The sequence below is a fragment of the Mycteria americana genome, chromosome 12 (assembly GCF_035582795.1).
Source record: "Mycteria americana isolate JAX WOST 10 ecotype Jacksonville Zoo and Gardens chromosome 12, USCA_MyAme_1.0, whole genome shotgun sequence".
In the NCBI taxonomy this organism is placed as follows: domain Eukaryota; kingdom Metazoa; phylum Chordata; class Aves; order Ciconiiformes; family Ciconiidae; genus Mycteria; species Mycteria americana.
In genome coordinates this window covers 8,604,135-8,616,854 of record NC_134376.1, presented here as the reverse complement: position 1 = coordinate 8,616,854, position 12,720 = coordinate 8,604,135, and the positions used below count along the sequence as shown (strand labels likewise).

The 12,720-nt window shown below is 35.9% G+C and overlaps 1 protein-coding gene across 1 annotated transcript in view; it reads right to left on the bottom strand.

The window, feature by feature from the left end:
- BAIAP2L1 (BAR/IMD domain containing adaptor protein 2 like 1) overlaps window positions 1–12,720 on the bottom strand; it is a 43,991-nt gene that overhangs the window by 20,536 nt on the left and 10,735 nt on the right. Inside the window, exon 3 of the mRNA XM_075515190.1 lies at window positions 10,048–10,134. Within this exon, the coding sequence (XP_075371305.1) occupies window positions 10,048–10,134 (87 nt within the window). The remainder of the gene's footprint in view (window positions 1–10,047; window positions 10,135–12,720) is intronic.

Sequence of the window (12,720 nt, the reverse complement as noted above, 5' to 3'; positions counted from 1 at the left end):
TTGGAACATTTAAGTATTAAAAGATACAAAGAACTCCTCAGCTCTTTATACCTCAAAGTCTATGACTAAAAAAGCCATATTCAGTTAAACCCAACGATCAACTTGCTTTTTAAATATACTTTACTAGACTAAAATTAATGCCAAATTCTTTCAGCTTGACACAAGTGATTTTAAAAAGTACTACAAAATTCATACCATGTACTACATGCTATAAAGTGGGCAATGAACTCTTCATAAATTAGCTATTCCCACATAAGACTTTAGAAGAGTGAATACTTAAGATGCTCTTATTTTGCTTATACGTGATGCTCTTATTTTACAATTTTAAGCAGAACAAAAATATTAGCTTACATTGTATTTTAAAGAGGAATGTGACTTTATTACAGTTTTAGCAACGTTCAGTCTGCTAATCTCATTCCCTTTTCTGTCCCAAGATGTTTTGATGTGAGTCAAAAAAATTCAGAGATTAGAATTTTTTCGATCTACTATATCATTGAACAGATGTTAATTAAAATGAAATATTCATCTTGTTTCAGATGATTGGTAAGCGTAGTAACTAAATTTAATGTTAAAAAAGGAAAGGAAAAGCATATGCCACATAAATAATACATGAAAAATGGCAAACTTGTTTTTCCACCTGTTACTCCATTACGAATATATACGAAGACTGCTGCAGGCATTTATTTTTTTTACCCAAACATACAAACCCACAATATATTAAGGTATATTTGTCAGAGACTGATCTTTCATAGGGCCTTGAAAGCCTTATATACAATAGCTTTTCGTACTTCAGCTGCAATGGTGTTAAACCAGTGACTTGTAGTCCTTAGACAAGCCAGGTGCAAAGAAAGTAAGTTACAATACAACCACAAGCCTGAACTTGCCTGTATGAAGCCCTGCTGGTTTTAGGCAGATTATACAACAGATCATACAAGAAGATCATACAACAGAGCTAATCTCTGTTTTCCAGCAGGACTGGAACAAACAAATCAAGCTAAACAGCAAAAACTGAAGTTCTTTATGGGTTTCCCGTACTAGAGAGGATAAATATTTAAGTTATCATTATAAATGTTACATGATATTCAATAAAATGCAAGGAATCACTGCAATTTTTATTACAGCACTTTGGAACTGCCATCAAGTTTCCCAGTGTTAGTAGTGTCAAAAAAAAAAAAAAAAAAAAAAAATTCCACACCCAAACTGAGCCAAAAGTTTTGATAAAAGCCTTTTTCTCAGAAGTCCAAGACAGCTGGTGTCGTGTCCCCCCCACCCCCCCACCCCCCCCCCCCCCCCCCGACCCGGAACATTAACATCTACACTGACATTTTCTTTGTTTAGAAATAATTCGTCAGTAAGAGCTGACTGTACATACCAAATATAGTTAGACCTTCGGTTAAAGGATTTACAAGCTAATTACATATGTGATATCATTTTCTTTGCAACATTGTCATTTACTTTCCATTTTCCATCTATTTCTCTCACTAAGAAGACAACTAAGTATATTTTCTCTGCACAGGCTCTCAGGCTTATTTCTTTGCCAGCAGACATACCTGGGGGTGGCAGTGAAGAAAAACTATGATTGCTAAGCATCAGCTGAGAGAGAACGGCCTCCTGCTGCTGTACTAGGCCCAGCACCTTGTGATCGTACTATGTTTGGGTACGTTCAAAGAGCTGCCAGGGAACACACACCTGCTGTGCATGCAGAATGCCAGGTCTCACACTTCCAAATTACTCCTTTCTAGACAGACACTAGCCACAATCTAGAAAATGTTGCGTGTACACACAGGTGAAGTTCAGGGCATCCTTCCCCTGCAAGATGAAAGATGTCTTTGCTACCTATGTGACTCATATGAAATTTAATTGTTCCAATATAGTCAGAAAATCTTTAAGGATGCCTTTCATGCTATTTTCACTATTTTCTCAGGCCTTTGAGGCATAGCATGAAGATATCAGTTAAGTACACACTCACTGTAGGTGCTTTGAATATCTAATTTTTCCCTCGAGGGTGTGTGGTCACATGCATCATTATGGACGTGCTGTGCTAAACTCCAGAGTCATCGTACACAAGTAGGTGTGCTTACAGTAGCAGGTGCACTGCTACTGTACTGCTACTGCACTGGCGTCATAGCTATAACACTAACTGTAACACTACAATGATGCGTCACAAGGAACAGTACTGCCAATGCTACCTATGAACGGTTAAATTAACCACCCTGAGAAATTCAGGGCTATATACTGTAAGGGTGTTATACCCATATCTTATCACTGACTAAAATCAGGAGAATCAGCTTCAGTTTACTGTTGCTGTAAGGGTGTGTGTGTGTGTGTGTGTGTGTGTAAAAAACCCCCAAACTGAAATTGACTCAGAGATATGACCAATTACCTAGAATTTAATCTGAAAAAATAACTGGAAAAATATCCCTAAAGTCCTATGAATACCCCTGGTGCTAGTATTTTGCAACATCAGTGCCCTGCAGTTGTTCCCAAAGAGCCTTGTGTTTTTTCATATTCTATTCCTCCCTTCAGCCATTTCTAGAACCAGGAAATTTGCACCTTATCTGGAATTCTTCAGAACAGAAGTTACAACAACATGACAGAACAAACTTTTTTTTTGGGGTAGTCTTATAAGAACAAGCTGCAATATCAATTTTTAAGCATTTACATTCTTTATGTTTAACAACAAACCCACCTCTTGTTCACTCCGTTTCTTGGTAGGATCATTTCTGTTTTATATTTTAGCAGGGAAATATTGTAGAACTTAACAACAATCAAAAGATGTTAAGCTCACGACTGTTTGGTTCAGCTGCATTGTGGGATGCCACCTGATCACTCATTGCCCAGGACATGTTTTGCAGCAACCTTCTTCACTGATTATTTACTGCTTTGTGATTTTTGTTTGTTAATAATGGTTCTGGATATCAACACAGTAACAGGTTTCTCTTGCCCTTCTTTTTGGTTTATTAATAGCACAGTGCCAAGTATTGTCCACCGTTCATGAACATAGACTTGCAGGAGCTTTTGCCCGGCTATTGGCAGGGCACATGCTTATGAATATCTGAATAGTTAAATTGATTTATAAATCTATAAATATATACAGCTTCCAATAGCTCTGCAATAGATGGTCAGGCAAATTATTAGATGTGGAGTTAAGCTGTTCATATTTAAGAATCTAAGACTGAAGTTTTTCTTTCTTCCAGCAGACTTTTATCAAAAGTTTACATGCAGAATACTGAACATCAAAAGCCACAGTACTGATTCTAGAGAAAAAAAAAAGTTTGTCAATATGATTGTTTGGCTCACTTTAACCTTATAAATGACCTTGAAAAGTAGAACTATGAATAGCAGGAAGTTTCCACTAATCCAGTTACTGTTTTCATCAGTAGAAATCTATCTAGAAAGGCTGGCTCATCTCCTTCTAGCTTTCTTATAGCAGATTGGAGGTCTATATAGCACAAGCCCAGAATGTTGTTATAAAATTAGAAGATACAAAACCTCACTCCTGAAAAAAACCCACATGACTACTTTGTATTTCCTCTTCAAGATAGTTCTCTGTGTACTTTCCTTTTATAAGAAAAGAATGGAGGGCCTTCTTCCAATGCAATTTCATTATAAATATAGTAAAGAGCATTTTATTAATGCTCCATAGGAAAAGCTGGCCTGATATACTAACTACTTAAACTGCAGCCTCTAAGCTAGTTTCCCAGAAGTTTCCACCAGATGAGGTGCTAAAGGGGTTTTGTAGTTGCTGGCACACTTCACTTGCCTTTCTCTCCAAGATAATCTATTCCAAAAGCAGAACATTTGTGCTATAGAAGAGACGACACTGCTGCAGTAAGATGGGACAAAATGACAGATCTCTTTGGTTTAAATGAGCCGGTGAAGGGAAGGGTGCTAGGTGTCATCTTTCTAAGACAAGTGAAATAGGATTCCAGCCGAAAGGGTCAATTTATATGCTAAAGTAAGACAACGACTCCACCCACCCTTTTTTTTTTTTTTTTTTAATTGAAATCAACTAGCTACATTCATCCTACAGGATGGAATTTTCTTTTTCTGCTGGGCTTTCTCAATAGCGAGAGTGACACTTAAGTGCTGTATCACAGAAGTCACAAGAGAGCTACAGCTTTGAAAAGTACCCGCTCAAGCGGCAGTTTTGCTTATTAATCAGGAAGGAAATAGACAGTTTTGAATGACAAATACTTGCAAGATAAGGGTTTTAAAAAGATGGTATTTCCTTACATTTGTCTGATTAGAAGTTTTTCAGCAAGGAGACAGGTTCTTTTTAGCAAAATAAGAATTTTCCAATTCGGTTCTAAAAATTTTCTATGAGTTGGCTACTTAAAGCTCACAGTTTCTGATATAGAAAAATCTCTCATTTCTGCAAATAGAAATGAAGAGAGAGAAAAGTCCACAGGGTTTCTCTTAGTTGCAAATGTAAAACGAAGTGGTTATCACTGAAAAAAAGAAATCAGATAGAACTCTATAGATTGAACTTCACACTACGTAGCATTAAATTTACATTATTATCAAATTGTTAATTGTTACTTTGCTTTAAAAAAAGCTGGAAAACAGTTACCAAAGGATCTCTGTGATCCTGTTAGATGTTACTTAAGAGCTCTAACTTACTAGCTTACTCATACAGATTCATCAGAAACGCTAACTATTGGATAAATTGCAGGCCCAATCACTAATCATTAGCTTATTCCAACTGACCGATGGTTTATCAACCTTGACTCTCAAACTAATATGCAGTTACCCCAATAACTATGGACATTTGGCTAACTGCAGAGAAGTATAAGGGCTCACAGAAAAAGGAAACATGCATATAGAGAACTCCTGCCCCTAGTTATCCATATCATAGTATTACTGTAATTATATCTGTATTACTATTTCACAAAAAATTGAGTTTTCATATTTGACAAAGCATGACAAAGTTGTGAAGACCTTTAAAATTACACCACTTTATGAGAGCAGACCTGCATTTTGTGAACGTGTTCAAATACTGTCTTTCAGACCCTAAGAACATCCTTTCTTTTGTGCATGAGAGGAATATCAAGTTCAGGGCTCATCCTCTGTCAGGCAAGAATTCCACTTACTATGTGCACCACTGGAAGTTTTTGGGTTTTTTCTCCCCACCTCTCCCTATCTTGTGACTACCACAACACAGAGCAATCTTTTAGTTCAACACTTGCTTCTCTAGATTACCTGCAGTGGTTTTTAACCAGAAAATTTCTCCTGAAAAGAACCCAGATTTTTCCAAAGTCTTACATTTCAGACTATAGATGAACACAAGCTTTTGCACACCTGTTTCCAGATAAGTTTTAACAGAATGAGACTATGAAAAAAATAAGCCTATAACGCAGAGTAATCTTTAAATAAATTATCAGTCTTGATTAGGTTAGGGAAGACATTGTCTCCTCTGATTTTCCTTTTAACATGCTGAACTTCTGGAATTTAGTTCCAGTGGTCAAGACCATGCAATGTAATATTTTTCTTACAATTTGGCTTTTTATAGTTTGACAAGCAAGGAATAGTTTACACTTAACGAGTTCCTGAGCAATAAGCTCTAGGTACAGACCATAATATAATTGTGGGTGACTGCTATAGATACCGTTGCCACACAACAAACAAATTGGGACTTTACACCCACAATATAATAAACAAGTTGTAGCTACAATAACTGGCAGGTGCTAAAGAGGATAGTTGGGAAGGCATGAGTAGTAGTATCCAATGATTGAGCCGGAAATAATTTCCTGATTCCTTGAGCAAGTGAAAGCTACAAAGACAGCCTATGTTACTGGAAGAGAGAGTTTATTAAAATTATAAGTGCTAAAAATCGCTAAGACAAAGCCTCATAAACCTGTATTTTGGGCAAGACAAAAAAGATTAGCAACACATCGTGAAAGTTCCTATTTTAACACTCTACCAGTGGTATAGTATCTACGTGAAATTATTTTTAGTGCATTATTGAAACACAAAATTTTGTTGTGCTGATGTGGTATGCCGAAATTTGAATAGTATGAAATCTTAACATTTTTAAATGCACAGTTTCTTGTTTCCTATCTTTTCTTCCTAGTGGGATTTCCAAAAGGTGCCTAGGAAAGAAAGATATGCAAATTCTATATTGCAGAATAACTTGAACTACATAAATTCAGGTTATGTTCCTAAATGCTCATAGCCAATTCCGATGGACTACAAGCTTAGAAATTTAGGGTAATAAATTAGAAAGAATGTTGACCTAAATCAACTTATCCCTATTCATAAGGATTGTATTATGAATGCGGTGTATTCTTCTACTTCCTCAACTTACTCATATTAAGTTATTCTGTAGTAAAATCATTCAGAGAGCTTCAACCAGAATTGAAAGATACAGATACTTAGTACAAAAGCTCTGAATCAGCTGTAATATCCAGATTTTAATTTCCTTCTCATTTCCCTCTTCTGCTCCAATCTCATTCAACAGAAGAAAGCACTTTCTGGCATTTTTACTTCATTTTTTTGCCCCACTTCTCTGCCCTCTATGCATTTTACCCTCCACTTCAAAAATGTTCTTCCCTATTTCTTTACCATTTCTGTTTCTACCCTGCCCATGGGGTTGGTATCCATTTTACTGTCTCATTACAGGAAGACCATGTTCTGTGTTTCCTTATGAGAAGGAAAGATTGACTGTGTTTTTGATACAAATCTTTACATCACACTTGGCAGTAAATATGCTCTAGGTCACCCAACAGGTTTGGGTTTGAACTGTAAAATGACTCAGTGCAATATTCCAGTAAAGATTCTCCATAAATTCTAAGGGATATTGTGTTTTAGCAATCTGAACCTTGTAGTTCTTTCGTAATTAATTGCAAGAAGCTTAATGCAATACAACTTAATTTAGAATAATACATTGTTTTCTATCTGCCACTACTAAAGTTGAAGTTGCTACAGGAAAGACCTGAAACCTTGGTTCCTGCCTCATTCCCCTGTTCATTTTTCAGAAAACTGATTTTAATATGAACTGTATCTGCAAAAATTACAGCTTGATTTGCTAACTATCAAAGAAAGGGGAAAAGGGGGGAATCTTGTTCTAACACCTTCTTTTACAGCCAAAAAGTACCTAGCGGCTGATGGGTGAAACACAAAGCCATTGAAGGAGGCATGTACATTTAAGATGAGTCGAAGATAATTAATTGGTAGATATGCTTTCCCTTCATTTCTGCTGTAGATGATACAACAAGGTAAGAAATCAGCACCGTGGATTTCTGACTACTATGAAGTCTTGCCATCTATAAACCAATTGTCCTGCTTGTGGTTAAATTGGTAAGCCATGGGAACAGGGGCTTGTTTGTTTTTATACAGATTAGTTTCAAGCATTAGTTTAAATATTTACTTTGGATGTTTCAAATTGTTATTACTCAGATGAAAACATTTACATTTTCTGGTTGTCCAAAGACGTAAATACTGGAAATCCAGACCACAGTAACTCAATTTGTGCTCAAATATTAAAGCATTCCACAATGCTTTAGAACTTGGTCATTGTAGGTTTATCTAATTCATTGTGAGGAGCCAGGATAACGTCTTAAATATTAAAAATATAATGATCTCCTACTGACATCTGTGGCAATGTTGCTATTGATTTCAGTTAATACAGGAATAGGCCTTATAATATAATTTCGAACAAGGGAAAAGTAAAAAGTTACAGAAATATTCCAAGCATCAGATTTGGATACAGATAACACGCACACATAAAATTATGGAAATTGCTCCTCTCTGCTTCTTTGCCAGTCACCTTTAGACTGTTGCTCTTCTAAAACAACCTAGTCTGTCAGCTCACTTGATGCTCAAGAGAATCCAGTCCAGAAAAGCAGTTCACAGGCATATCACAAAACTTATGACACAGGCATATCACAAAACTTATGACTACTTAACTGATGACTACTGACCTCTTTTTTGGCAAAGATAACAGAAGAATTATGCATGATAGAGCTGTTAGTGGCCAATAACGTGTCTTTTGGCAAGTCAAAAGGAACTCACAGAAGAGACAATTCCACAGTAGGCTGGGCCTACAGTAACTCCACTAGGGTTAATAGGGTCTACAAACGAGCAAATCACAGCAAAGTTTGATCTAGTCTTTACACATCCGATGCTGCTCAGCATGCATCTTAATATTTTTAAAATACTAAAAGGTGCAGTAAATGCTTTTTTTTTCTTTTTAAGCAAAGACACTTTTAGAGACATCTGGGGTATATCATATTGCTTTACTCAATAGGTCAGTGTTGTAGCCCAGCTTCAGAACTATTAAGACTTTTTCAAGAAAATGCAAATAATCTCTCACAGACTCCTAACTGCGTTATCCTGTGTTTTCCAATGCTCATTGACTTTCCTTATCTCTAAAGTAAGTATTGTATCAGAGGGTATGCTGGAAGAAATCCAGAGTTGCTGTTTTCCTTAAAAAGAAAAGATTTTTCTGCAGTAACAGTTTAAGTAGAAGATAAACAGAAAGCAGATCAGTTTTAGAGGCCTGACCTGGAAGAAGGCCATGTTTTCTCAACATGTTTATAATTGCATGGAAGAATTAATAGTTAAACAAAAATATATTTTCAATCACAATTCTGTATTGTCCCCAATAATAGGGAAAAACAGTTATTTTCAAAATTTAGCTTGAGACTATCCAATGATAATACTTTCAAACAAGCAGACAATATCCCACAGTCATACAAACTTCAATAAATAGATTACTTCCATGCATATGACCAACTGCTTGATTGCAAAAGTTGTAATTATGCATTTGTTGATATTTTTATAAGACTCTGCATGGTTATTACTTTTAAGTTTCTCATACTTTTGTTCTATACTTTGAAACCAGCAACCCTCCTTCCTGTAAACAACCTGCAAAGCAAATACAGAAAGCAACCACATTAGGACTGTTTGCTTTGTACTGTTTGCTGTTCTGCCGCTCCCAACTTTCAACACAGAATGTTAACACTCACACAAAAGTGGTTTCAGAACAAATTATAAAAATGTATGCAGGCACACAGAAACCACTGGTCACCATTCAAGGAGAATCCTTCCCCTCAATTCTGCTTCAGCAGAATCATGAAAAAAAAAAATTTACTAAAACCATCCTTTTTAATCAGGTGAATTAACATACTATCTTGAGTTACAGGAGCAGATGCATGTTACATCATTGAAAGAGTCCTATGTTGCCCATAATCAAAAGTTCAGAGACAAGACACTTTATCAAGTAATTTTTGTCATTTTGACAAATGAAGGCTTTAAACAAATGTCTTCTCTTTACAGTATAGTTCCTGTTTCTTTGTTTTGTTGTGACGTTAGAATCTTTTGTCAGAAATATTACAAATACTTCGATGACAACTTCACTTTTGTAGATTGAGCAGTATCATTTCAATGCTAGCCAAAGGAGTATAAAACTAAGTGCTGATAATGATCTTTCAAAAATTCAGGAATTATTTTCAGGAAAGTACAGAACTCGTATTAATTTTAAATTAATGTAAATGTACTACATCTTTGGCTCTACAGTTTCCCTTCAAAAGCTAAACCAGAAAATAAATATAATGCATCTGAGAACTTTTAGTGATACACTTGATCAAAAATAGTGAAGTAGAACTAAACTCTTCACAGTGGAACTCATCCAGAAAATTGTTTTAGTTTAGAACTCCTGTCATACACTAAGACTCCTCATAGCAATATTCTGTTGCAGAAATATTTCAAAATTCATCTCCGTACTAAAAATCAAGCTACACATTTTTCCATATTTATTTATTATAGAATTATGTGAACTTAAGAATACATGCTTTTGAATACATAGGCAGAAATATATTCACAAAAGTAAAAAAAAAAAAAGTGATTTTGTCAAAACACTATAAGTGTCTTTAGAAATATGTATTAAAGGAATCTAATTCCTTCCATCTATGTGTTATTTAAGAGTAAAACACACTTTTTCCGATCCTTCTCCACTTCACATTAGTTCTGTAAACTGCCAGCAGGAAAACAAAAATTAAGTTTATCTTTTGAAGTAATTAAAAAAAAAAAAGTTATTTCACTTACCTAATTCTTTAGAAACTGGAGAATCAGCTGATATATCCCCAATCTTTGCAAGGCTATCATAATATGCTCTTCCAGCCACTACCATAGCTTGGGGGGGGTGGGGAAAAAAAAAGATGTTAAAAAAAGAATCAAAGTATTTTCCATTTTCATTAATCTATCATCCTATGAAATCTTGTAATCCAGGGCACATAGTAAGAGAGGGGTATATGGCAGTAAGGAAGTCCTGCTATCAGAGAAAGTTACTCAAGTCCCTGTGCTACCTGCTAATTTGTGAAACCAGGTGACAAAGACAGAACACCAGAATACATTAATGACATTTCAGCCTGTGATTTAGTTCCAACTTTCATGCATATCCAGGAGCAATCAGCGTCCAGTGGGTAGGTTTAGCCATAAGCCATTGGTCAGGACATAACAAAATTCCTTGGTATAGATAAAACTGTTGGAAAAAAGCAGAATGCAATCCCAAACTTACTAGAAATGCCAAGGTCTCTGCCCTGTATTGGCCAGCTAGACCACTGATCTGAGAAATGGCTGCTGGCCATGAGACAATGGATCTACAGTTGCAACAAGGAGACATGGAGACCTTCAAAAGCAAATCACCATTTACTGTTTAAGTTAGCTGAAAGAGTAACTTGCTTCCAAAAAAAGCTATGATGAAATACAGTTCACCAGGTGTGATATATTTAAAAGAAAAGTGGAATGTGAAAGGTTCAATACATCCGATACAGGCACTCCTAAAAATCACCATTACAGATAACACTGTACAGTCATCATATACTGCAATGACAAACATGATTTCTTGTCAAAACAATACACTGAAATCTGAGGATCCTACATATAAACACCAGCTCTTCCACTTTAAGGAAATTTTAGGCCTTAAATGCTAAAACTTCAAAAATTAAGTCTCTGAAAGATGACATTCAGGTTATGGAGATAACCCATTTGGCATTCTTTTCTCAGTTTTCAACATACCATCAGTGTTCCTGAGATTATTATGAATTACATTGTTCAGCAAGTTAGCGAGCTTAAATGTTGGAAGATCTCTGGTTTCTTGGACAGACATAGAAAATTAGTATCGATATATACAATTTCTGCACAGAGTTATTTTGACACTCCAGGAAAGTGCCTACTTTTATCTTCGTCACTGAACTCGGGATGGCAGAGAAATCTGTACTCCAAGTACTTTAAGCAATAAAAACCTCAGGCAACAGGTGCATATACAGTTTAAGAAGAAACCTGAAGGTTTAACATTTCTGACCGAAAAAACAGACCCTAGTTAACACTTGGATGATCATGTTCCCTTCCCCCCCCCCCCCCCCGGACAGTTCACAGTTCCCCCCCTTTTGTTGTTTATAGTTCAATTTCAGTTTTACAGGAACCAATAAGGTCTTAATATATATCACTGAGGTTTCAGTTATTCTCTGTTAATCATTTCCTGGTTATAGCTGATTTAAACAGCAAAGCCAGTTTCGCTAGAATGAACACGGAAACATCAAGATTCAAACTGCAGGGAGGCCAGTAGCGAGACAGATTACATATGTAGAAGATCTATACCACGCAATGGTTGGCTTGCATCCTCACAATATCTAGAACTGATCTATACACCACAAAGAAAAGAAATAACAAGGACAAACTGGCAAGGTTTTATTGTAAAAGGCAGTGAAAAATACTTATTGAAGTAAGTCTTCATAATTTTTTTGTAGTAGTACATTTTTCACCTAGAGTGGAGGCCAAGCAGACTCTCACTGTTGACTTCAGAATACTTTTTTCTGGGGGGAGATAGCAATTGCCAATTATACTATTTTAGGTCTGTATTTTATGGTTTTTATTAGCAAAGGTGACATCTTTGGTTACTTAACAGTTTGTTCACTGGGAAGCCTGAAACTCTTCCAAAGGAAACAAAGATTCTTTTTGAGGCCCTGTTGCATTAGACAAGAGTAATTTTTGTCTCAGCTGTGTCTCATACATGCTCTATATTCAAACTTTCTGAACAGAAGTAGTACACTGGTGCTACTGATGGAGCAGTATGCCACCTGTACACGAAGATTTTATGCCATTCCAACTATTCCTATCTAATGTTTTCTCAAGATAGCCCCAAGTCAATTTTTTATCCTAATACAGGCACTAAAAAAGGAAGAAAATGTGTGATTTCTCCTGTGCTAATCAAGCTAAATCAAGAACGCCACTTGTATAGTCTCTTCTCCAGTACTATGGTTAGTAAACTACTTCTGCAGAAAAGGAGTTTTGATCTTTTATCCTCAAAATATGTAAAAATATGTTCTAAACCTATCAGAAGTTCTTGTAAGTTTTATGTTCTTTGTCAGCCTGACTTGTTTGGAAAGCTGCAAAGCATTTGTTTAGCAACAAAATATTTACTCCTTGTTACAGATCTATTTATACCACTCAGAAGTTATGGAGAAGAGATTAACAATTTATGAGAGCCCAAAGATGACTTTAATGTAGTTTCTCAACAGTTGTGGCAACACTGTAAACACTTATTCATTTGAAATTAAGCATTCATGCTAGCTATGCATTATCAGCCAGTCTTAAAAGGCAAACTTGCTAGAACACAATACCTATCAGCCTCTCCAGTGTTGCTGTGCACAGTTATATTGTGAATTGCTGACCACAAATTGAATTAAAAAGAGAAGAGGCACAATGTAACGTATCAAC